At 48.1% G+C, this 27,715-nt stretch overlaps 1 protein-coding gene across 1 annotated transcript in view; it reads left to right on the forward strand.

Annotated features, from left to right (window-relative positions):
- Window positions 1-8,518: 8,518 nt before the first annotated feature.
- LOC143995822 (ly6/PLAUR domain-containing protein 2-like) overlaps window positions 8,519-27,715 on the forward strand; it is a 44,316-nt gene continuing 25,119 nt past the window's right edge. Inside the window, exon 1 of the mRNA XM_077490534.1 lies at window positions 8,519-8,684. Coding sequence (XP_077346660.1) covers window positions 8,633-8,684 — 52 coding nt within the window. The 5' untranslated portion in view covers window positions 8,519-8,632. The remainder of the gene's footprint in view (window positions 8,685-27,715) is intronic.

The following is a 27,715-nucleotide window of genomic DNA, read 5'->3' on the forward strand; positions in this document are numbered from 1 at the left end:
CACTAGATGGCTCTGGTACGAAACCACAGTAATGTCCATAAACCTTATATTAAAGCATATCTAAGCACATCAATAGGCAAGGATGTCAGCGCTAAACCTAAAGGCGACATTACAGTAAGTAAATTAAGTAATTAAGTTATGTTTAGATATTGTATCCACTAGACTTAACCCTTAGAATACCACCTCTACATCGACCTGTGATGCCGCCTTTAGATGTGTCCCAATTTCCATCTTCGGGGAGGGGGGTCTGGGCTGTTCTTCCCATTCCACTGCCTCCTCTCCATTTGCTCTATTAATGTATCATAGGGATGAGCCGAACACCCCCCGGTTCGGTTCGCACCAGAACTTTCGAATGGACCCCGCGTTCGAAACGAACGTTAGAACCCCATTGAAGTCTATGGGACTCGAACGTTCGAAATGGAAAGTGCTAATTTTAACGGCTAATATGCAAGATACTATCCTAAAAAGGGTTTGGGGACCTGACTCCTGCCTTAGGGGACATGGGTCAATGCAAAAAAAGGTTTTAAAAACGGCCGTTTTGGCGGGAGCACTGATTTTAATGACGATTAAAGTGAAAAAAAAAGTGAAATATTCCTTTAAATATGGTGCCTGGGGGGTGTCTGTAGTATGCCTGTGAAGTGCCACGTGTTTCCCGTGTTTAGAACAGTCCCTGCACAAAATGACATTAAACGGAAATAACACCATTTAAAACTGCTTGCGGTTTTAATGTTATATCTGGTTCCTGCAATATGGTTGAAAATCATTCAGAAAAATGGCATGGGTAGCCCTCCCTGCCCATTACCAGCCTATTTGGGTCTTGTACGCATATTAAGGGGAACCCCGTACCCATATTAAAAAAAGGAAATGCGTGTGGCCCCCAGGCCCTATATACTCAGAACAGCAGTATACAGGCGGTGCAAACAAGACAGGGACTGTGTAGGTTTGTTGTGTTAAGTTGAATCTGTTTGTAATTTTCAACTGGTACATTTTTAAAGTGTAGCTCCAGTCAAAAAATACTATTTTTAAGCTTTTTGGAAAACATAGGGAAGGGTTATCACCCCTGTATAATTTGTTTTGTCGTACATCTTTTTTCATCTCACTTGCTGCTGTCTGATGTTTGTAAGTTGGATGTTAGTAAGTAGGGGCCTGCCCTATATGCTCTGCAGAAATGGCGGAACAAGGTGTTGGTTTTGCCACAACATTGTAAGCCCTGAAAGTGACTCTTGGTGGACGCTGGAGCGCCCTGCTGTGAACGATTATATCAAGAATTGTAATTACATGCCATTGTTGAACAGTGGTAGAAAAATTGACCTTTGGTGGTTGTGGTGCTGGTGCCACAACACTATAAGTCCTCACCGTTACTCTGGGTGGGCACAGGAAGGGGCCCTCCTGTGAAATATTATATCAAGAATTGTAATTACATGTCCCTGTTAAACAGGGTCAGAAAAATTGGGCCTTAGGCACTGGTGCCATCACACTGCAACCTCTGCCATATACTCTAGTTTTATTGCAGGAATTAGCCCTGCTGCAAAGCATTGCATCAAAAATTGTACTTAAACGCCCCTGTTAAACAGGGGCAGAAAAATTGGGCCTTAGGCACTGGTGCTGGTGCCACCACACTCCAACCTCTGCCATATACTCTAGTTTTATTGCAGGAATTAGCCCTGCTGCAAAGCATTGCATCAAAAATTGTAATTAAACGCCCCTGTTAAACAGGGGCAGAAAAATTGGGCTGCTGGCATCACCCAGAACCAAAAATGTTCTTCCAACATATCAGCGGAGGAGGAAGAGGATAGACAATCAACATAACAGGACAGTCACTCAGCATCAGCATAGGCAGTCTTGAAGGGATGTGGTATTTCAAAAAAAATTATTCGGTTACATCAGCTTCAGGTGCTTGGTAGCTGTGGGTGATCCAAGACTGATTCATCTTGATGAAGGTCAGTCGATCAACTGATTCGGTGGACAGGCACACCCTGTGATCGGTAACAAAGCCACCAGCAGCACTGAAGGTGCGTTCCGAAAGAACGCTGGATGCAGGACAGGCCAGTAGCTCAATTGCATACTGTGCAGGCTCTGGCCAGTGATCCATCCTCAAGACCCAGTAAGCCAGAGGATTTTCAGTGGGAAAGGTGTCCAAGTCTGACCTTGCCCCTAGGTATTCCTGCACCATGTAAATTAGACGCTGGTGATGGGTGCTGGAACCAATCATACCTTGGGGCTGCGGACTAAAAAATTGTCTGAAAGCATCAGTCAGACGGCCACCTTCTCCACCGCTCCTTCTGACTGATGCCTCAGCAACACGTTGTCCAGGACCAGGAGTTTGTGACCTCCCAGTCTCTGGGAACGCGTTGCACAGAGCTTTCTGCAAGGCCTCCCGGAGATGTCTCATCCTCTGCTCCCTCTGCGATGGCAAGATAAGGTCGGCAACCTTACCCTTGTACCGTGGATCAAGGAGAGTGGCCAGCCAGTAATGGTCCCTCTCCTTGATCCGAAGAATACGAGGATCCTTCCGCAGGCTTTGCAGGATCAGGGAGGCCATGCAGCGTAGGTTAGCTGAGGCATTCGGTCCGGAGTCCTCTGGGTCACTAAGGACAACATGATCCGCAGCTACCTCCTCCCAGCCACGTACAAGTCCACGTGTTTCTTGGGACTGTAAATCATCCCTATAAGACTGCTGCTGCTGATGCTGATGCTGAGTGCCAGCCTCCACCTCCATGCTGACACAATCATCCTCCTCCTCCTCTTCCTCCTCCTCACCCTCTTCCTGTGTGATGGGTGGCACAGCAGGAACACTGTCTGGATAAAGGGGGCCTTGAGAGGCAAGGAAGTCCTCCTCTTCCTGCCTCTGTTCTGCCTCAAGTGCCCTGTCCATTATTCCACGCAGCGTATGCTCCAAGAGGTGGACAAGAGGTACAGTGTCACTGATGCATGCACTGTCACTGCTCACCATCCTTGTGGCCTCCTCAAACGGTGACAGGACAGTGCATGCATCCCTGATCATGCCCCACTGGCGTGGTGAGAAAAAACCAAGCTCCCCTGACCCTGTCCTGGTGCCGTAGTCGCACAGGTACTCATTGATGGCCCTCTGCTGCGTGTGCAGCCGCTGCAGCATGGCCAATGTTGAGTTCCATCTGGTGGGCATGTCACATATAAGGCGGTTCTTGGGCAGGTTCAACTCCTTTTGGAGCTCAGCCAGCCGAGCACAGGCATTAAATGATCGGCGGAAATGCACACAGACTTTCCTGGCCTGCTTCAGGACATCATGTAAGCCGGGGTACCTGCCCAAGAACCGCTGCACCACCAGGTTAAGGACGTGAGCTACACAGGGCACATGGGTCAGTTGTCCCTGTCGGAGGGCGGAGAGGAGGTTGGTGCCATTGTCGCAAACCACCATTCCTGGCTTAAGCTGGCGTGGCGTCAACCACCTCTCGGCCTGCCCCTGCAGAGCTGACAAAACATCCGCCCCAGTGTGGCTCCTGTCCCCCAAACAAACCAGCGCAAGCACGGCATGGCATCGTTTTGCCTGCATACTTGCGTAGCCCCTGGAACGCCTACGGAGCACCGTTGGTTCTGAGGACAGAGCACTGGAAGAGGCCATGGAGGAAGAAGAAGAGGAGGGGGTGGAGGAGAGAGGTGTGTCACAACCAATAGTAGCATTTTGGAGGCGTGGTGGCGGAACAACCTCCAACACTACTGCACCTTGTCCTGCATCCTTCCCAGCAGCCAGAAGAGTGACCCAATGGGCCGTGAAAGACAGGTAACGTCCCTGTCCATGCCTGCTGGACCATGAGTCAGCGGTAATATGCACCTTACCGCTGACCGCCCTGTCCAGCGAGGCAAGGACATTGCCTTCCACATGCCGGTAGAGAGCCGGAATCGCCTTCCGTGAGAAAAAGTGGCGTTTGGGGACCTGCCACTGAGGAACCGCACATTGTACAAACTCACGGAAGGGGGCCGAGTCTACCAACTGAAAAGGCAGCAGTTGAAGTGCTAGCAATTTAGCCAAGCTAGCATTCAACCGCTGGGCATGTGGATGGCTGGGAGTAAACTTCTTCCGCCGGTCCAGCAGCTGGGGCAGGGACATTTGCCTGCTATAATCGGATGTGGATGTACCACTAGCAGAGTTCCCGGAAGCACTTGGCTGTGACACACCTAATTCTACACCTTCATTCCTCTCATAGCAGGTTTCAGAGAGGACTGAAGGTCTAGTGGGGTTGGAGATGTCAGCTGATGAGGAGCAAGGAGAGGTCCGCTTTGTTCTTTGGTGTGGGTCTTTGAGGTACGCTTGCCAACGAGCTGCATGGCAGGTCAACATATGTCTGGTCAAGCATGTGGTGCCCAAGCGGCTGATGTTTTGGCCACGTGAGATACGCTTGAGACATATGTTGCAAATAGCAGCGGTGCGATCTGATGCACTCGTCTCAAAAAAGGCCCACACCAAATGACTTTTAGAATAACGCGCAGAGGAAGCGCTCTGCGCAGGCGGAGCTCTGCGGTGTGATTCAGTTGGTGTGCTGCCCCTAAGCTGACCCCCGGAGGGCATCCTGCCTCGTTGGACATGTGCCTCCTCCTCCTCCTCCTCCTCCCTCCTTCCAGGCACCCACGTGGAGTCAGTGCCCTCATCATCCCCTCCCTCTTCATCGCTGTAGCAAACCTGGCAGTATGCTGCAGCTTGTGGAACATGACTGCCAGATTGCTGTCCTTCTTGAGCATCCCCTCTCTCTGCGCTCACGCTACTGCCTTCCTCTAGCTGAGTGTCATCATCAGAGCCCACCAAACACTGGGCATCCTCCTGGAGCATGTACCCAACACTGTGCTCAAAGAGTTCAGGAGACTCCTCAGGAGGACGTGGTGGGTCTAGGGAAGGAGTCACTGATGATGACATTGAGAGGAGGGAAGACGATGTGTTGGCAGCTTCTTTGCTACTACCCTGAGACTGGGTGAGAGAGGATGAGGAGGATGAAGAGGGCTTGGTCATCCACTCTACCAAGTCGTTGGCATGTTGCGGTTCAACATGTCCAGCTGCAGAAAAGAAGGACAAGCATGTCCCATGGCCACGTGCTGATGACAATGCACCGCGTCCACGACCAGCACTGTTGTCTCTAGACACAGAGCCTGCTTGCCCTCTTTTATCGGCTCGCGCCTGTCTGCCTCTCCTTGCTGGCCTTCCAGACATGGTAATGGCCTGAAGGGAGTTGGGTAAAACAGTAGTTGGGTAGTTTATATTGTGCTGGAGGCACACAACACCCACTAACTCCTGCAGATGCCTTTTTTATAGAACAGCAGAGATAAAGGGGTATATACAGATGTATACTGTGCTGTGCTGGAAGCACACACAACTTCCAATAACTCCTGCAGATGACAATTGGGCCCAAATAGAGAACAGCTATGTAGGTGGATTATAGCGGTATGTACTGGGTACAGAGCACGCAGACAGCACGCACTATCTCCTAACACTACTGACTGCAAGCTCTATTATTAAAGATAGATCACTAGCTATATAGGTGAGGTGAATATAGCGGTGTATACTGCGGTCAGGGCACGCAGACAATAACCACTACACAAGAGCAAGATAGGAAATCAGCCAAAAACGATTGGTGTGTAACTGTGTTGAAGGTACACAGAACACCCACTGCTTCAGATGCCAACACACTACACGAGGCCGCCTCAAAGGCGGCCTTATATAGTGTGGGGCGTGCACTACACAGCCTGAGCTATGATTGGCCACAGGCAGGACGCCCGTGGCCAATCATGGCTCTCCTCGCTGCTGGCGCTGCGATTGGCCAAGCATGCGGGGTCACAGTGCATGCTTGGCCAATCATGAGCCAGCAATGCACTGCGCCATCGCAGTGCATTGTGGGCCACACGAATTTTGCCGCAAACGGCCCAAAGGTTCGGAATTCGCCGAACGACCAATGTTCGAGTCGAACGTACGTTCGACTCGAACACGAAGCTCATCCCTAATGTATCATATACCTTGTGATTATAGCCATTGCTTTGGCAGACTTATCTATACTTTTTTGCTTACTTCAGTTTTATGTGGTATTGATTATACTATTATCTTGTTTAGAGAAAATCAATTTTAACCCTTAAGCTGCAAAAGAAGCACACCCATGTGAAGCAGGACTTGAACTGGACCTCACCACCCCTACCATTGGGTATTTGTGAATCAGGGACCCATTTCTTATGGTCTCAATTGCTGTGTCTATTTGGGGGTTCCTAACCCAGTCACCAGGGTTGATGGTGATACCAGTTATACCTGAATGTCTTGTACCATTATAGTTCAGCTTTCCTTCTAATTCACAAACACTTGTACTTTGATGGAAGAGTTAATTGCCACCCTTTAATGGGTCTGTGTCAGCATTAGCCCCATCAAATGAAATCCATGATCTCCCTCTGCACCAACCCCCTTTTCACATGACCTGTGATGTCACATTTAGGATGAGGAACAAGATGAAAACCAGAACAGGCATGGAGTTTCCGCTACGCTGAGTGACAGTTTCCTGCTTCAAGTCCAGGTACTGCTTGGTAAAGGGGCAGACGTGGAATCACCTTCCCAAACTCTGACTAGGCAGGTAAGGCTGTATTAATGTGGCCATTGCAACCACACACCAGCAATAGTTGTCACATCATAAATATTACAGTCCTGCCTGGAAAGGGGGAGAAAGAGAAAAGGGGGAGAAGGGGGAAAGGGAGAAAGGGGGGAAAGGGGGGAAAAGGGGGAAAGGGGGGAAAAGGAGAAAGGGGGGAAAGAGAAAGGGGAGAAAGGAGAAAGGGGGGGAAAAGAGAAAAGGGGGAAGAGAAACAAGGGGGGAACAAACTATACAAATGGGGAAAGAGAAAAGGGGAGAAATGGAGAAAGAGAAAATGAGGAAAGAGAAAAGGGGGGGGGAAGAAAAGGGGGGGGCGATAAAAATGGGGAAAAAGAAAGGGGAGAAAGAGAAAAGGGGGAAAGGAGAAAGCAGGGAAGAGAAAGGGGGAGAGAAAATGGGGGGAAAGAGAAGGGGGGGAAGAGAAAAAGGGGAAAGAGAAAAGGGAGGGGGGAACGATAAAAATGGGGAAAGTGAAAAAAAAGGGAGAAAGAGAAAAGGGGGGGAAGGATGAAAAGGGGGAAAGAGAAAAAAGGGGGGGTGATGAAAAGGGAGAAAGAGAAAAGGGGGGAAATAATGATGAAAAGGGGGAAGAGAAAAGGGGGGGAACAGAAAAGGGGGAAAGAATGATAAAATGGGGAAAGAGAAAAGGGGGGGGCGATGAAATGGGTAAAGAGAAAAAGCAAAAGGAGGAAAGAGAAAAGGGGGAAAAAAGAGAAAGATAAAATGGGGGAAAGAGAAAAGGGGGGGGGGAGTGATGAAAAGGGAGAAAGAGGAAAGGGGGGGGGGGATAATGATGAACAGGGGGAAAGAGAAAAGGGAGAAGAGAAAGGGGGGAACAGAAAAGGGGGGGGAAGAATGATAAAATGGGTAAAGAGAAAAGGGGGGGGGCGATAAAATGGGTAAAGAGAAAAAGAAAAAGGGGGAAAGAGAAAAGGGGGAAAAAAGAGAAAGATAAAATGGGGGAAAGAGAAAAGGGGGGGGAGAGTGATGAAAGGGGAGAAAGAGGAAAGGGGGGGGGGAATAATGATGAAAAGGGGGAAGAGAAAGGGGGGGGAACAGAAAAGGAGGGGAAAGAATGATAAAATGGGGAAAGAGAAAAGGGGGGGCGATAAAATGGGTAAAGAGAAAAAGAAAAAGGGGGGAAGAGAAAAGGGGGAAAAAAAGAGAAAGATAAAATGGGGGAAGAGAAAGATAAAATGGGGAAAGAGAAAAGGGGAACGAGAAATGGGGGAAAAGGAGAAAGATAAAATGGGGAAAGAGAATGGGGTAAAGAGAAAGAAAAAAAAAGAAAAGAGGAAAAAAGAGAAAATGGAAAAAGAGAAAAAGAGAAAGAGAAAAGGGGGAAAGAGAAAGAAAGAGACGGAGTAAAAGGCTCATACACACTATGAGCATTTTCGTCCAAAGACTTCTGTTCGATTTTCGTATAGTGTGTACACAACTTTTAACAGCTGATTATTATGAATTTTCTTACGAAAACTCCAGAAGGGACAAACTCCAAAAAACTTCTCATACGGGAACAGAATGAACGATTTTCGTTTTAATGTGTACCGTTTTTGTTCCAGAAAAATCAGAAAAGAAAGACTGCAAATGATCAGAAACAATAAACAAAAAATGTGTTACGAGAATATTATTAAGAATGTTTGTACAAATTTTCTTTTATCTGTTCCGATTCGCTGTGAAACATCGAGAAAAATCGGACGAACGTTCGCCCCCCCCCCCCTTTGTTTTTTTCATCCCATGTCATGTCTATGGGTGCACATTGTTTTCAGGTTCATACATTTCATGTCATAAATCAGCTTCTGCTTCGGATCTGCAGATATTTTGTACAAAACCTGACTGTGGAATTCTTCTCTGGGAAGACCGAAGCATGTATCTACACGCGGCCAGCTTCTGAGCCAGTTATCTTTACACCCCAATGTTGTGTGCTGGCATGTATTGAATCCATGCTAATAGTTTCATTTCTGTTTTGGGGATAGGCAGAAAACAAAGGAGCAAAGGCGTAGCTAAAATCCATCACACGGCTCCTCCAGCTCACAATGGCAGCACAAGCAAGCGCTCTTCTCCTGGCCGCTTTCTGCATAGGAACAGGTAAGGGGCCACCAAAGTTTTATAGCCAGTAATTCTTATTGTAATATTGAAGCCCACATTTTTTTTTTAAACTGTCTTGCGTCAGAAAAATTACATCTTTATGGTACAAAACTGCCATAAAGCTTTGAGCCATAAAGATGTTCATTCTAATGTTGCGTACACACGACCGGACTTTTCGATGGACTAGGTCTGACGGTCTTTCCAACAGACTTTCGGTGGAGTTCCAACGGACTTTCCGAATGAACGGACTTGGCCACACACAATCACACCAAAGTCCGACGGATTCGAACGTGATGACGTACGACCGGACTAGAATAAGGAAGTTCATAGCCAGTAGCCAATAGCTGCCCTCGCGTCGGTTTTTGTCCGTCAGACTAGCATACACACGAATGGATTTCTCGGTCCGGCGGAGTTCCGGTGGAAAAATTTAAAACATGTTCTATTTCTAAAGTCCGCCGGATTTTTGGCATGCAAAGGTCTGATGGAGCCCCACACACGATCGACTTGTCCGACGGACTCGTTCCGTGTGTACGCGGCATCAGACACATGGTTCAGATCATTCAGTCATAACACAAGTTTTTCTTTTTCTTGTATTCAGAATAATAATTATTTAACCACTTGCTTACTGGGCACTTAAACCCCCCTCCTGCCCAGACCAATTTTCAGCTTTCAGCGCTGATGCACTTTGAATGACAATTGCGCGGGCATACAACACTGTACCCAAATGAAATTTTTATCATTTTTTCCCACAAATAGAGCTTTCTTTTGGTGGTATTTAGTTACAGCTCGGAGTTTTATTTTTTGCTAAACAAACAAAAAAAGATGCAAAAAAAAAAAAAAAATCATGTTTCATAGTTTGTTATAAAATGTTTCAAACAGGTAATTTTTCTCCTTCATTGAAATGTGATGATGAGGCGGCACTGGTGGGCACCGATAGGCTGCACTGGTGGGCACTGATAGACACAGTTAAGGTGGCACTAATAGGCACAGATAAGGCAGTACTGATGGGCACAGATAAGATGGCACTGATGGGTGGCATGGATGGGTGGCACTAAGGGGCACTGATAGGTACCACTGATAGATGAGACTGATGGGCACTGATAGGTGGCACTGGTAAGTGGCTCTGATAGGTGGCACTGCTGGGCACTGATGGGCACTGGTAGATGACACTGATGGGCACGGATATGTGGCACTGGGGTGCAGCACTGTTGTTGAGGCAGATTGTGGGCTCTGATAGGTGGCACTGATAGGTGGCACTGTGGGTACTGATGGGTGGCACTGTGGGCACTGATGGGTGGCACTGATGGGTGGCACTATGGGCACTGATGGATGGCATTGATGGGGGCTTTTTTTACTATTTAGGTGGCACTGGCAGGGGGCAGGTGGGCACTGATAAGCTAGCCATGATCGGGACTGATGTCCCGATCACAGCCGCCGGTGATCGACTTTTTTTTTTCAGCGCGAGGAGGAAAAATAGCCTCTGTTGTGTCACATGATCAGCTGTCATTGGCTGACAGCTGATCACGTGGGAAGGGGTCGGGATCGACCCCTTGCTCCGATCCGTGATCAGGCGAGTCTCATAGACTCGCTGATCACAGGCCGCACGTGCATGGGACGACGTCAGTAGACATCGTCCCGGCAAAGCAGGTCCGCGCTGTAGCCGTCATTCGGCTATAGCACGGATCTCTAGTGGTTAAAGGTGTGTGACTGACTTTCATCGGGGCCGGATTAACATGAGGCTATTGGAGCTGCAGCTCCAGGCCCCTTACCTTAAGATAGGCCCATTTGCCAAAAAAAAACCCAACCATTAATCAAAGTTTGGGGCTTCTACGACTTATGGTTCCGGGGATACAGGGATCCTGTCAGAAGCTCCATACAGAGAAGCCAGTTTAACCACTTCTAACCCCGGGCACTTTTGCCCCCTTCCTGCCCAGGACAATTTTCATCTTTCAGCGCTATCACACTTTGAATGACAATTGCGCGGTCATGTAACACTGTACCCACATGACATTTTTATCACTTTCTTCCCACAAATATAACTTTCTTTTGTTGGTATTTGATCACCTCTGGGTTTTTTATTTTTTGCTAAACAAAGTAACAAAAAGACCGACATTTTTGAAAAAACAAAACAGTTTTTCTTAGTTTCTGTCATAAAAATTAGTTTTTCCCTTCACAGACGGGCACTGATGAGACGGCAATGATGGGCACTGATGAGTTGGCACTGATAAAGTGGCACTGATGGGCACTGATGAGGAGGCACTGATATGTAGAATTGATAGGCACTGATAGGTGGCGCTGATTTGCAGCACTGATGGGCACCACTGATGGGCACTGATAGTTGGCACTGATGAGCACTGACAAGCGGCTGTGATGGGCACTGATAGGCGGTACTAATTGGCACTGACAGGTGGCACTGATGGGCAGCGCTGATGATGACGAGGTACTAATAAATTACTGATAGGTGTTACTGCTGGGCACTGACACTGTGGTGGGCAGGGATTGGCACTGTGGTGGGCACTGATTGGCACTGTGATGGGCACTGATGGGCACTGTGGTGGACACTGGCAGACTTTAATATTGGGACACTGCTGGGCACTGGTTGGCAGGTGATTGACACATCTGAGTGGGCTGTGCTGATAATCAATGTGCGGATTATCAGCACAGACCCCCCTCTGACAGGGAGAGCCCCCAATCGGCTCTCACTGTCAGCACGACCCAAGGAATGCTCTTTCCCGGCACTCCTCTCCTGTACATATTACCCACCCCCATACACTCCACACTCCTCTCCTGTACATATTACCCACCACCATACACTCCACACTCCTCTCCTGCACATATTACCCGTGCCATACACTCCGCACTCCTCTCCTGTACATATTACCCACCGCCATACACTCCACACTCCTCTTCTGTACATACTACCCACTGCCATACACTCTTCTCCTGTACATATTACTCACCTCCATACACTCTGCCCTCCTCTCCAGTACATATTACCCACCACCATGCACTCCACACTCCTCTCCTGTACATATTACCCACGCCATACACTCCACACTCCTCTCCTGTACATATTACTCACCTCCATACACTCTGCACTCCTCTCCTGTACATATTACCCACCTCCATACACTCTGCACTCCTCTCCTGTACATATTACCCACCTCCATACACTCCGCACTCCTCTCCTGTACATATTACTCACCTCCATACACTCCACACTCCTCTTCTGTACATATTACTCACCTCCATACACTCCGCACTCCTCTCCTGTACATATTGCTCACCTCCATACACTCCACACTCCTCTCCTGTACATATTACTCACCTCCATACACTCCACACTCCTCTCCTGTACATATTACCCACCTCCATACACTCCACACTCCTCTCCTGTACATATTACCCACCTCCATACACTCCACACTCCTCTCCTGTACATATTACTCACCTCCATACACTCCACACTCCTCTCCTGTACATATTACTCACCTCCATACACTCTGCACTCCTCTCCTGTACATATTACTCACCTCCATACACTCCGCATTCCTCTCCTGTACATATTACCCACCTCCATACACTCCACACTCCTCTCCTGTACATATTACTCACCTCCATACACTCCACACTCCTCTCCTGTACATATTACTCACCTCCATACACTCTGCACTCCTCTCCTGTACATATTACTCACCTCCATACACTCCACACTCCTCTCCTGTACATATTACCCACCTCCATACACTCCACACTCCTCTCCTGTACATATTACTCACCTCCATACACTCCACACTCCTCTCCTGTACATATTACTCACCTCCATACACTCTGCACTCCTCTCCTGTACATATTACTCACCTCCATACACTCTGCATTCCTCTCCTGTGCATATTACTCACCTCCATACACTCCACACTCCTCTCCTGTACATATTACTCACCTCCATACACTCCACACTCCCCTCCTGTACATATTACTCACCTCCATACACTCCGCACTCCTCTCCTGTGCATATTACTCACCTCCATACACTCCACACTCCCCTCCTGTACATATTACTCACCTCCATACACTCCGCACTCCTCTCCTGTGCATATTACTCACCTCCATACACTCCGCACTCCTCTCCTGTACATATTACTCACCTCCATACACTCTGAATTCCCTATTTAACATGACCACATTCTGCACTATATAAGTCATCTCAGACTTTCTTTAACAACACCCCTTTAAACCAATATTTAGCACATATTAAGACATGTCCACTGTTCACCACGATGCGCTTTGCGTGCCATATTATTGTTCTTCTTGATGCCTAGGGCCCACCTTTGATCTTGCACATAGGCCCACTGATTTCATGATATGCCCCAAAAATCTGCAAAAAAATATGTCAAAAATCATCTTTTTTTTTGGGGGGGGGGGTGTCCCTGAATGGCAGTTTGGAAATGTGGTCACCCTAGTGTCATGTCACAGTAAGCCCCGTTCCCACACAGTTAGAACACATCCCTAGGACACACTTGACCCCTTGATCGCCCCCTAGTGGTTAACCCCATTCACTGCCAGTCACATTTACACAGTAACAAAAAATTATGGAAAGAATCCCCAAAAAGTATTCGTCAGCGAGGACAAAGCGGGTATAACAAGATTTTATTAACGCTTTCACACACATGTATATACAAAAAAAATGAACTATTAAATATCCCTCAATAAATGCAAACCCATTAAAATTAAGACTAGGGATTAATATGACACCGGTGTCTCTTAGCCCCTGTACACACGGTCGGACATTCTGCCAACCAAATCCGTCGGATTTTGTCCGTCGGATTTTGCCCGTCGGATCTTGTCCGAAACTGTTGCATACACACGGTCGGACTAAGTTGTCGAAAAATCCAATCATTCAGAACGTGATGACGTAATTTCGTTACGGTGGGACTAGTAGCCAATAGCTTTGATGTAGGAATTTGATCTGAGCATGCGTGGCACTTGGTCCGATCAAAATTCTCTGCACATGATCGGAGTATGTCTGATCAAACCAGTTGGTCGGAAAATATTTCCAACATGTTGGAAAATTGGGTCGGACGGAGATTCGGACAGAATCAGTCCGATGCATACCACACACAGTCGGATTATCCGACAACACGGTCCGATAAGACGCATTCCGACGGATTCTCCGACCGTGTGTACAAGGCTTTATCTGTAAATCAGCATGCACAACATCCATTCCATCTACACAGATATTCGTTTTCTCTAGAGAAATACCCACAATGACCATGTGAGGTTTAATGAATAATATATATATATATATATATATATATATATATATGTATTAAAAAAAGACAATAATACTCTAAAAAAAATGTCTCCAAAGAAAGATGAATGTGTTGAATTAGATTTCCATTTCTGATGCCGACTACCCTACAGCAGGATATCACCATTCTGGCATGTACATACCCTGTTTCCCCCAAAATAAGACCTATCGTGATTGTCGGGCTTTACACGCGCTTTTTTTAACGCTAAAGCGCCAGAAAAATGCATGAAAAACGCCCCAGTGTGAAAGGGGTCTAAAAGTTTTTCCAAATACCGCTATTCATCTTCCGTACAGCATGATGCTGTTTCATTTGCTTACTAGTTTCCCCTGACACCCAGGCTTCCTCAGAGCATGCGCAATGCTGAGGTCTGGGTCATTTTATCTTAACATTTGTTAATTAGTAATCAATACTGATCAGACACATCCTAATTTCACTCAGCCGCACCATTAACATTCATTCATACTTTCTACTGACCTGACACTAGTTGTACATGATCTCTTGAAGCTCCAGAGAAAAAACACTAAATCAACATATTCGCACACCAGATAGAGACTAAACAGAGGCTTCCGGTATTCAAACATCATCTCATCGTTATTATAACCCAATGGGAGTTCACCCCCCCCCCCCCTTTTTTAGATCGCATCTCAACCTTAGCCCTTGTAAACACGGTCGGAGATTTCGACAACCAAATCCGTCAGATTATGTCCGTCGGATCTTGTCCAAAACTGTTGCATACACACGGTCGGACAAAGATGTCAAAAAATCCGATCATTCAGAACATGATGACGTAATTTCGTTACGATGGGCAGGGCCAGATTAAGAACATCATGGGCCTGGTGCTGAGGATTTTGGTGGGGCCTTTTATAAACAATAAATAAATAAAAATGCAAACAATTTTTTGTTGTAACAAATTAAAGAGAGAGAGGGAGGATGAGAGAAAGAGAGAGAGAAAGGGGATGAAAGAGGTGTGAGGGGTAAGGGAGGGAGGATGAGAGAGAAAGGGGGGATGGTAGAGAGAGGATACGCATGAGCATGTGTGGGAATGACATCAACGCAGCCTGGCCAAGGCAAATGACGGAAGGCACAGAACCCAGAAGAAAGACCGGGTGAAGATGGAAGTGCCCGGGCCCCGCCGGACTGATCACAGCACAGCACTGGAGGGCTCAGTCTGACAATTTAAGTGTACCCTAATGTGCTAATATGCTGGGCATACTTGTACATTATGGCATAACCTACCCCATGGCCTCTAAAAAGTAATAATGTTAGAAAAGTTTACTACCACTTTAATATCACAGGAGCCTCTCATGGGGCCCCCTACTGACCCTGTGGCCCTTGGGCAGTGCCTAAGTGCAGAGTTGTCAACATTTGAAAAATATTTTCAGGGACGCTTTTTTTTTTTACAAGTGCTATATTTAGAGTAGCTGACATCCCCTATGTTCCTCTATACATCACAATAGTAATTACAAAATTAAATAAGTACTAATAATGGGGCAGAAGAAATATGAGGACTGTGAGATTTCCTTTAGTTGAACTGTCAAAAGTGCCTATTCTAGAGCTGGTAACATTGAGGATATTCAGTATAATTTTAAAGAACAGTTTTTGTGGTTAAGAGGCATAGGGGAGGAGTATGGATGGTATAAAAGTGGGAAGTATGTGCAGGTGAGGGAGAGGAATGTGGAGGGTCTAACAGTGGGCACTATGTACAGGAGAGGAGTGCAGAGGGTATGGCAGAAGGCACTATGTACAGGAGAGGAGTGTGAAGGGTATGACAGTGGGCAGTATGGACAGCAGAGTAGTGTAGAGGGTGTGACATTGTGCACTATGTATAAGAGAAGAGTGTGGAGGGTATGACAGTGAGCAATATGTACAGGAGTGTGGAGGGTATAACGGTGGGTAGTGATGGACGAACTTCCGACGGGACGTTTCGCGAACGCGAAACGCGAACGGGCACAAACGTTCGCGAAAACGACCGTTCGCCGCGGGCTCCATTGACTTCAATGGGAGGCGAATTTCGCAAACCTTTAGGTCGAATTTGCGGCCACGGGGTAATTATTAGGGGGTAGCACGTAGTCCCACCACCTGGACAATAGCATAATACATGTATGAGGTGAATTTGGGATCGATAACTACAAGCATTTTTTTTTTATTTGGGAAATTGTTCTGACAATTCAGGACTATGGAGCTAATGAAGGCAATGGAGGAGAGGGAAGGTCAGGGACCAGGGTAGGCAAACAAGAGGGTGCAGGAGATACAGAGCACTGACAGCAGCACCGTAATACAGAGCACTGACATCAGCACCGTGACATACAGCGCTGACAGCAGCTCCGTGACATACAGCGCTGACAGCAGCTCCGTGACATACAGCGCTGACAGCAGCTCCGTGACATACAGCGCTGACAGCAGCTCCGTGACATACAGCGCTGACAGCAGCTCCGTGACATACAGCGCTGACAGCAGCACCGTGACATACAGCGCTGACAGCAGCTCCGTGACATACAGCGCTGACAGCAGCTCCGTGACATACAGCGCTGACAGCAGCTCCGTGACATACAGCACTGACAGCAGCTCCGTGACATACAGCGCTGACAGCAGCTCCGTGACATACAGCGCTGACAGCAGCACCGTGACATACAGCGCTGACAGCAGCTCCGTGACATACAGCGCTGACAGCAGCTCCGTGACATACAGCGCTGACAGCAGCTCCGTGACATACAGCACTGACAGCAGCTCCGTGACATACAGCGCTGACAGCAGCTCCGTGACATACAGCGCTGACAGCAGCACCGTGACATACAGCGCTGACAGCAGCTCCGTGACATACAGCGCTGACAGCAGCTCCGTGACATACAGCGCTGACAGCAGCTCCGTGACATACAGCGCTGACAGCAGCTCCGTGACATACAGCGCTGACAGCAGCTCCGTGACATACAGCGCTGACAGCAGCTCCGTGACATACAGCGCTGACAGCAGCTCCGTGACATACAGCGCTGACAGCAGCACCGTAAGCAGCCCCAGGAGGAAGTCAGCACAGCACAGGGATGGTGTGATCCCCTCATAATAAGAACCCCCAGGAGGAAGTCAGCACAGCACAGGGATGGTGGGAGCCCCTCATAATAAGAACCCCCAGGAGGAAGTCAGCACAGCACAGGGATGGTGGGAGCCCCTCATAATAAGAACACCCAGGAGGAAGTCAGCACAGCACAGGGATGGTGGGAACCCCTCATAATAAGCAGCCCCAGTAGAAATATGACACCGCTCAACCTCTTCAAAGAGGAGGGTAGGGGCATATAGTACGGTGTGCTTTTTTGGGTCAGGGAAGTGAGCCAAATGAATTAAGAAGGTCTGTGTGCTTGATTCCAAAAATTGTTTATAGACATATACATGGTCTACTGATCACATGTGTTGAATTCCTCCGAGATCCATGCCTCATTCATTTTTAGAAATGTGAGGTAGTTAACACTGTCGTGAGCTAGGCGAGTACGCTTATCGGTCACAATCCCCCCTGCTGCGCTGAACGTCCTTTCGGACAGGACACTGGATGAGGGGCAAGCCAACAGTTCGATTGCAAATTGGGCAAGCTCTGGCCAGAGGTCAAGCCTGCCCACCCAGTAGTCTAGGGGTTCATCACTCCTCAGAGCGTCCACATCGGCCGTTAACCCAATGTAGTCGGACACCTGACGGTCTAGGCGTTCCCTGATGCTGGATCCGGATGACACCTGTCGATGGGTCGGCTGAAAGAATGACCTCATATCCGAAGTCACCAACACATCTTCAAACCGGCCTCTTCTTGCAGGCGCTGTTGGATTGGTACCCGCAAATCCTTCTCTGGGAGTGGGAATTGCTCCTCTGCCAGCGCACGCAAAAGCAGAATGCAGCATTTCTCGAAGCAAGGCCTGGAAGTGCTGCATTCTGACAGCCCTCTGCGACGGCGGTAACATTTCCGCCATTTTGTGTTTGTACCGGGGATCTAAGTACGTTGCCACCCAGTACTGGTCCTTGACCCTCATGCTTTTTATACGGGGGTCCCTATTAAAACACTGGAGCATGAAGGCCCCCATTTGCACTCAAGCGGAAGGTATGTGGTGGTGGTGGTGTTGTTGGTGGTAGTGTCTTTGGGGGTGCACATAGCAGAGAGTGAAGAAGAGGGTGCAGATCGAGAGGATGAGGAGGGTGCAGAAGAATAAGGCTGAGTGAGCCACTCAACCAAGTCTGGTGCGTCCTTTAAAGTAATTGAACGCACCTTCTGCAACTTCCCACTTTGGCTCAAGGCTGTTGCTCCTGCCCTACCCCTACCACCCCTGCGGAAGGGCCTGCCTCTTCCTCTGCCTGTCATTTTTTAAATCACCCTGTGACAAAACTCTTAGTCCCTATACCGCTGAAGGACTGCTGCAGTATAGGGCAGCGGTCAGCAGTAGTGCACGTCAACCCTATGTATTGTGGACCGATAGCGGTCCTTACAGAACAGCAGACTGTACTGCACTCAGGCCTATGTACCGTAGCACCCTATACCAAGTTACCAGTCCTTATAAGAACTTTTGTGGACCAAGCAGGTTGTGTGTTAGTGATTAGCAGACTGTGCGTCAGTCCCTATACCAATGAAGGACTGCTGCAGTATAGGGCAGCGGTCAGCAGTAGTGCACGGCAACCCTATGTATTGTGGACCGATAGCGGTCCTTACAGAACAGCAGACTGTAACGCACTCAGGCCTATGTACCGTAGCACCCTATACCAAGTTACCAGTCCTTATAAGAACTTTTGTGGACCAAGCAGGTTGTGTGTTAGTGTTTAGCAGACTGTGCGTCAGTCCCTATACCGCTGAAGGACTGCTGCAGTATAGGGCAGCGGTCAGCAGTAGTGCACGGCAACCCTATGTATTGTGGACCGATAGCGGTCCTTACAGAACAGCAGACTGTAACGCACTCAGGCCTATGTACCGTAGCACCCTATACCAAGTTACCAGTCCTTATAAGAACTTTTGTGGACCAAGCAGGTTGTGTGTTAGTGTTTAGCAGACTGTGCGTCAGTCCCTATACCGCTGAAGGACTGCTGCAGTATAGGGCAGCGGTCAGCAGTAGTGCACGGCAACCCTATGTATTGTGGACCGATAGCGGTCCTTACAGAACAGCAGACTGTAACGCACTCAGGCCTATGTACCGTAGCACCCTATACCAAGTTACCAGTCCTTATAAGAACTTTTGTGGACCAAGCAGGTTGTGTGTTAGTGTTTAGCAGACTGTGCGTCAGTCCCTATACCGCTGAAGGACTGCTGCAGTATAGGGCAGCGGTCAGCAGTAGTGCACGTCAACCCTATGTATTGTGGACCGATAGCGGTCCTTACAGAACAGCAGACTGTACTGCACTCAGGCCTATGTACCGTAGCACCCTATACCAAGTTACCAGTCCTTATAAGAACTTTTGTGGACCAAGCAGGTTGTGTGTTAGTGATTAGCAGACTGTGCGTCAGTCCCTATACCAATGAAGGACTGCTGCAGTATAGGGCAGCGGTCAGCAGTAGTGCACGGCAACCCTATGTATTGTGGACCGATAGCGGTCCTTACAGAACAGCAGACTGTAACGCACTCAGGCCTATGTACCGTAGCACCCTATACCAAGTTACCAGTCCTTATAAGAACTTTTGTGGACCAAGCAGGTTGTGTGTTAGTGATTAGCAGACTGTACGTCAGTCCCTATACCAATGAAGGACTGCTGCAGTATAGGGCAGCGGTCAGCAGTAGTGCACGGCAACCCTATGTATTGTGGACCGATAGCGGTCCTTACAGAACAGCAGACTGTAACGCACTCAGGCCTATGTACCGTAGCACCCTATACCAAGTTACCAGTCCTTATAAGAACTTTTGTGGACCAAGCAGGTTGTGTGTTAGTGATTAGCAGACTGTACGTCAGTCCCTATACCAATGAAGGGCTGCTGCAGTATAGGGCAGCGGTCAGCAGTAGTGCACGGCAACCCTATGTATTGTGGACCGATAGCGGTCCTTACAGAACAGCAGACTGTAACGCACTCAGGCCTATGTACCGTAGCACCCTATACCAAGTTACCAGTCCTTATAAGAACTTTTGTGGACCAAGCAGGTTGTGTGTTAGTGATTAGCAGACTGTACGTCAGTCCCTATACCAATGAAGGACTGCTGCAGTATAGGGCAGCGGTCAGCAGTAGTGCACGGCAACCCTATGTATTGTGGACCGATAGCGGTCCTTACAGAACAGCAGACTGTAACGCACTCAGGCCTATGTACCGTAGCACCCTATACCAAGTTACCAGTCCTTATAAGAACTTTTGTGGACCAAGCAGGTTGTGTGTTAGTGTTTAGCAGACTGTGCGTCAGTCCCTATACCGCTGAAGGACTGCTGCAGTATAGGGCAGCGGTCAGCAGTAGTGCACGGCAACCCTATGTATTGTGGACCGATAGCGGTCCTTACAGAACAGCAGACTGTAACGCACTCAGGCCTATGTACCGTAGCACCCTATACCAAGTTACCAGTCCTTATAAGAACTTTTGTGGACCAAGCAGGTTGTGTGTTAGTGTTTAGCAGACTGTGCGTCAGTCCCTATACCGCTGAAGGACTGCTGCAGTATAGGGCAGCGGTCAGCAGTAGTGCACGGCAACCCTATGTATTGTGGACCGATAGCGGTCCTTACAGAACAGCAGACTGTAACGCACTCAGGCCTATGTACCGTAGCACCCTATACCAAGTTACCAGTCCTTATAAGAACTTTTGTGGACCAAGCAGGTTGTGTGTTAGTGTTTAGCAGACTGTGCGTCAGTCCCTATACCGCTGAAGGACTGCTGCAGTATAGGGCAGCGGTCAGCAGTAGTGCACGGCAACCCTATGTATTGTGGACCGATAGCGGTCCTTACAGAACAGCAGACTGTACTGCACTCAGGCCTATGTACCGTAGCACCCTATACCAAGTTACCAGTCCTTATAAGAACTTTTGTGGACCAAGCAGGTTGTGTGTTAGTGTTTAGCAGACTGTGCGTCAGTCCCTATACCGCTGAAGGACTGCTGCAGTATAGGGCAGCGGTCAGCAGTAGTGCACGGCAACCCTATGTATTGTGGACCGATAGCGGTCCTTACAGAACAGCAGACTGTAACGCACTCAGGCCTATGTACCGTAGCACCCTATACCAAGTTACCAGTCCTTATAAGAACTTTTGTGGACCAAGCAGGTTGTGTGTTAGTGATTAGCAGACTGTACGTCAGTCCCTATACCAATGAAGGACTGCTGCAGTATAGGGCAGCGGTCAGCAGTAGTGCACGGCAACCCTATGTATTGTGGACCGATAGCGGTCCTTACAGAACAGCAGACTGTAACGCACTCAGGCCTATGTACCGTAGCACCCTATACCAAGTTACCAGTCCTTATAAGAACTTTTGTGGACCAAGCAGGTTGTGTGTTAGTGATTAGCAGACTGTACGTCAGTCCCTATACCAATGAAGGGCTGCTGCAGTATAGGGCAGCGGTCAGCAGTAGTGCACGGCAACCCTATGTATTGTGGACCGATAGCGGTCCTTACAGAACAGCAGACTGTAACGCACTCAGGCCTATGTACCGTAGCACCCTATACCAAGTTACCAGTCCTTATAAGAACTTTTGTGGACCAAGCAGGTTGTGTGTTAGTGATTAGCAGACTGTACGTCAGTCCCTATACCAATGAAGGACTGCTGCAGTATAGGGCAGCGGTCAGCAGTAGTGCACGGCAACCCTATGTATTGTGGACCGATAGCGGTCCTTACAGAACAGCAGACTGTAACGCACTCAGGCCTATGTACCGTAGCACCCTATACCAAGTTACCAGTCCTTATAAGAACTTTTGTGGACCAAGCAGGTTGTGTATTAGTGTTTAGCAGACTGTGCGTCAGTCCCTATACCGCTGAAGGACTGCTGCAGTATAGGGCAGCGGTCAGCAGTAGTGCACGGCAACCCTATGTATTGTGGACCGATAGCAGTCCTTACAGAACAGCAGACTGTACTGCACTCAGGCCTATGTACCGTAGCACCCTATACCAAGTTACCAGTCCTTATAAGAACTTTTGTGGACCAAGCAGGTTGTGTGTTAGTGTTTAGCAGACTGTGCGTCAGTCCCTATACCGCTGAAGGACTGCTGCAGTATAGGGCAGCGGTCAGCAGTAGTGCACGTCAACCCTATGTATTGTGGACCGATAGCGGTCCTTACAGAACAGCAGACTGTAACGCACTCAGGCCTATGTACCGTAGCACCCTATACCAAGTTACCAGTCCTTATAAGAACTTTTGTGGACCAAGCAGGTTGTGTGTTAGTGTTTAGCAGACTGTGCGTCAGTCCCTATACCGCTGAAGGACTGCTGCAGTATAGGGCAGCGGTCAGCAGTAGTGCACGTCAACCCTATGTATTGTGGACCGATAGCGGTCCTTACAGAACAGCAGACTGTAACGCACTCAGGCCTATGTACCGTAGCACCCTATACCAAGTTACCAGTCCTTATAAGAACTTTTGTGGACCAAGCAGGTTGTGTATTAGTGTTTAGCAGACTGTGCGTCAGTCCCTATACCAATGAAGGACTGCTGCAGTATAGGGCAGCGGTCAGCAGTAGTGCACGGCAACCCTATCTATTGTGGACCGATAGCGGTCCTTACAGAACAGCAGACTGTACCGCACCCAAGCCTATGTACCGTAGCACCCTAGACAGACCAAGTTACCAGTCCTTATAAGAACTTTTGTGGAACAAGTGAGTTGTGAATGATTAGCAGACTGCAGCAGAAGGGCAGCAGTCAAGTATAATATTCTTTCTATATTTGGAAGAAAGAATATTATACGTGTACAAGCCTATTACCGTACCACTGATACCAGTCCTGAAAAGAACCTTTGTGGAACTAATAGTAACAGCAAGTCTTTAAAATTATCCTCACTGCCTGACACACTGCTTCCTGCCTGTCCCTATACAAATTGGCAAAAAAGAGTAGGCTGGAACGATTAGCTGGAACAGCTCTTTTGTGGACCTGATAGTAACAGCTAATGATGATGATGATGATGATGATGAAGAAAGACTAATCTGGCTGAGCTGTCCCTAAAATAGCAGCATACAGCGCTCTGTCCCTTTATCTAAACTGACAAAAGAAACTCAGGCTGCTGACCTAACACCTATACCAGTCCTGAAAAGAACTTTTGTGTACCAAATAGCTAGCGTTTTCTCTGTCCCTACTCCACACAGGATCCTTTCCCTACAGTGACAGAAGAAAGAATGTAAAATGGCCACCGGATCGGGTGTATTTATAGGTTAGGGGGAATGTCCAAGTGTCCATGAGCTGTCATGTCTCAATTGGTTGTCCTGTAACACATGATAAACGTGTCACGAAAGGTTAAAGTTCTTGTATACATTAAACACGTAAGTCCGCCGGGGCGAACGACGGAAAAAGGCGTTCGAACCCGCGGACGGCGAAAGTCGGAAATTCGCCGCGAAACGACCGCCGGGCGAACCGTTCGGCCATCACTAACGGTGGGCACTATGTATAGAGAGAAGTGTGGAGAGTAGGACAGTAAGCAGTAATTACAGGAGAGGAGTGTGGAGGGAGGGTAGGACAGTGGGCACTATGTATAGGAGAGGAGTATAGAGGGTATGACGGTGGGCACTATGTATAGGAGAGGAGTGTGGAGGGTACAACAGTGGGCACTATGTACAGGAGAGAAGTGTATGACAGCAGGCACTATGTACAGGAGAGGAGTATGTAGGATATGACAGCGGGCGTTATGTACAGGAGAGAAGTGTGGAGAGTATGACAGTGAGCAGTATGTGCAGGAGAGAAGTGTGGAGAGTATGACAGTGGGCACTATGTATAGGAGAGGAGGATGAAGTAATCTGGGAAGGAAAAATACAAAGGTTTGTGAAAGGATGTTTAGGGACTGCGTAGTGGTTAAGCGGGCCAGACATGGATTGAAATTCCACCAATTAAGCAGAGACCAGCCATAGTCGATCTATGTATGGGCTAGCTGGTTTTACACAAGTCAACCTATTAACCGACTTGATTACAACCAGCCTGTCAGGTTTTCCCCAAAACAATCAGTGCTGCCAGCTATAGTTAGCAACACTAATCATTGTATTCACTGGCAGAACACAATAACACTGTGGGAGTGATCGCCCCATTCACAGGTCAGCGGGTGAGAGGGTGTGTGGGGACAGGCTGGGGAGAGATACTAGTCAGTCCCTGGGTAGGCACTGGTTAGTATCAGAGCCAGATACACACAAGTTAGAGCGAGAGCAATAATTCTAGCACTAGACCTCCTCTGTAACTCTAAACATGTAACCTGTAAAAAAAATGTAAAGCATTGCTTAGTACACAACAAAAAATCGTGCAAACTTTAGTGTTTTTTTTATGAATGAAACAGTTTCTTTCCAAAAAAAAGTTTGAAAAATTGCTGTGCAAATATCGTGTAACATAAAAAGTTGCAAAGACCACCATTTTATTCCATAGGGTCTCTGCTAAAACAATATATAATGCTTGAGGGTTCTGAGTAATTTTCTAGCATAAAAAAAAAATGATGATTTTTACATGTAGGAGAGAAGTCTCAGAATGGGCCTGGGTGGCAAGGGGTTAATTATCATAAGTAATATACAAATAATTATTATAAGCTCTGTGAGTTCATCCTCTCAGAAGCTACATACAGAGCGGCCAGTTTAAATACAAGCTGGAACACTCTGCAGCAGACTGACAGGCTGTGCAAGGAGCCCCGTATCTCTGGAACCATAGATGATAGCAGCCCCATATTTTAACCAGTGCTGGAGTGGGTCTTTAGCTACCCACCCACCAAATGTGGGGTCTCTGTGACTCCTGATTGCCGAGCTACAATCCTCAAAGTCGATCTTTTTTTTTTTTATTTTTTTTTTTTTTTTTGGGCAAATGGGCCTATCTTGAGAAGGGGGCCTGGAGCTGCAGCTCCAATAGCCCCTATGTTAATCCGGCCCTGACGATGGGACTACGTTCAGGCTAGTAGCCAATAGCTTTGGTGTAGGAATTTGATCTGAGCATGCGTGGCACTTTGTCCGATCAAAATTCTCTACACATGATCGGAGTATGTCCTATCAGACCAGTTTGTCGGAAAATATTTCCAACAAGTTGGAAAATTGGGTCCAACGGATATTCCAACGGAAACAGTCCGATGGAGACCACACACAGTCACAATATCCGACAAACCGGTCCGATAGGACACATTCCGTCGAAATCTCCGACCGTGTGTACAAGGGCTAATAGATAATGTTCAAGTGGAGGGCCACCCTGAAAAAAAAAGAGCATTAATATTATTAATTTTTTTTTTTTTTAAACATTAAAAAAAAAAAATGTTTTACCTGGTCACAAATTGCTGTTGCTAGGCAGTCTTCCTAATCTGCCTCCTTCCTGCTCCTCGTGATCTTCGGTCTTCTGGGTAATGGGGCGTGCTGTGCTCTGGGAACTGTGTGTTCCCTAACACAGCGCGTCCCATTCACAAAGCGCCGCACGACTCGCGCAAATGCGCAGTAGGAAACGGGCAGTGAAGCCACAAGTACGAATGGCGGCGCTATGACCCGAGAGCCGAGGGCGCCCTGGAGAGGTAAGTCTCCTTATTAAAAATCAGCAGCTACTTTTTATTACAAAGAAGTATTTATGTACAAGTAAATCAGGAGAAGCAATCCAAATGACTTAAGACTTGGTAATTAGATTCGCAAGCAAGCAGTTAATATATCACGAGCCAGCGATGGGTTCATTTCCAGTTATCCAGATCTTATCACCAATTATAATCTAGACGCAGCAATGAATATTGATCTCTACAGCGAGAGTAAAACATTTTGCTCTTCATATAGCACATTTACATCCACATTATATCTTATTTTTATATAGTGGTATCGCACGTATATGGGTGTTAATCGATCCGAGGTCGGTATTATATAAAATATATGGCCTGTTTTGGTCTATCTTGTCTGTGAATTACTGACATCAATCTGTGGACGTCATTGGATCGATATGACACTGATGGTTGTGTGATGCGACTTTGTCTTGACACAGGATGTGGGCTGGACATCAGGATATAATTCCACTTGTGGGATAGGATTTTTCGGGATTGGGGCTTTTCCAATTAATCTACTTAGTGTCGTTTTTTTTTTTTTTTAAACTGTGATTGCTTTTCTATTTCATCCCGGGGCTGGACTGGGACAGAAATTTGGCCCTGGAATTCATCCAGACCGGCCCACTTACATTTTGAGTGTCCCATCAGCAGCCCCCTTACATCAGAGTGTCCCATCAGCAGCCCCCTTACATCAGAGTGTCCCATCAGCAGCCCCCTTACATCAGAGTGTCCCATGAGCAGCCCCCTTACTTCAGAGTGTCCCATCAGCACCCCCTTACATCAGAGTGTCCCATTAGCAACCCCCTTACTTCAGAGTGTCCCATCAGCACTCCCTTACATCAGAGTGTTCCATCAGCAGCCCCTTACATCAGAGTGTCCCATGAGCAGCCCCCTTACATCAGAGTGTCCCATGAGCAGCCCCCTTACATCAGAGTGTCCCATGAGCAGCCCCCTTACATCAGAGTGTCCCATTAGCAGCCCCCTTACTTCAGAGTGTCCCATCAGCAGCCCCCTTACTTCAGAGTGTCCCATCAGCAGCCCCCTTACATCAGAGTGTCCCATCAGCAGCCCCCTTACATCAGAGTGTCCCATCAACAGCCCCCTTACATCAGAGTGTCCCATCAGCAGCCCCCTTACATCAGAGTGTCCCATCAGCAGCCCCCTTACATCAGAGTGTCCCATCACCACCCCCTTATATCAGAGTGTCCCATCAGCAGCCCCTTACATCAGAGTGTCCCATGAGCAGCCCCCTTACATCAGAGTGTCCCATGAGCAGCCCCTTTACATCAGAGTGTCCCATCAGCAGCCCCTTTACATCAGAGTGTCCCATCAGCAGCCCCTTACATCAGAGTGTCCCATGAGCAGCCCCCTTACATCAGAGTGTCCCATGAGCAGCCCTCTTACATCAGAGTGTCCCATTAGCAGCCCCCTTACTTCAGAGTGTCCCATCAGCAGCCCCCTTACTTCAGAGTGTCCCATCAGCAGCCCCCTTACATCAGAGTGTCCCATCAGCAGCCCCCTTACATCAGAGTGTCCCATCAACAGCCCCCTTACATCAGAGTGTCCCATCAGCAGCCCCCTTACATCAGAGTGTCCCATCAGCAGCCCCCTTACATCAGAGTGTCCCATCAACAGCCCCCTTACATCAGAGTGTCCCATCACCAGCCCCCTTACATCAGACTGTCCCATCACCAGCCCCTTTACATCAGAGTGTCCCATCAGCAGCCCCTTACATCAGAGTGTCCCATCACCACCCCCTTATATCAGAGTGTCCCATCAGCAGCCCCTTACATAAGAGTGTCCCATGAGCAGCCCCCTTACATCAGAGTGTCCCATGAGCAGCCCCCTTACATCAGAGTGTCCCATTAGCAGCCCCCTTTCTTCAGAGTGTCCCATCAGCAGCCCCCTTACTTCAGAGTGTCCCATCAGCAGCCCCCTTACATCAGAGTGTCCCATCAGCAGCCCCTTACATCAGAGTGTCCCATCAACAGCCCCCTTACATCAGCGTGTCCCTTCACCAGCTCCCTTACATCAGAGTGTCCTATCAGCCCCCCTTACATCAGAGTGTCCCATCAGCACCCCCTTACATCAGAGTGTCCCATCACCAGCCCCCTTACATCAG

The sequence above is a fragment of the Lithobates pipiens genome, unplaced genomic scaffold (assembly GCF_037356315.1).
Source record: "Lithobates pipiens isolate NorthernLeopardFrog02 unplaced genomic scaffold, aLitPip1_a1.2 Scaffold_19, whole genome shotgun sequence".
Classification (NCBI taxonomy): domain Eukaryota; kingdom Metazoa; phylum Chordata; class Amphibia; order Anura; family Ranidae; genus Lithobates; species Lithobates pipiens.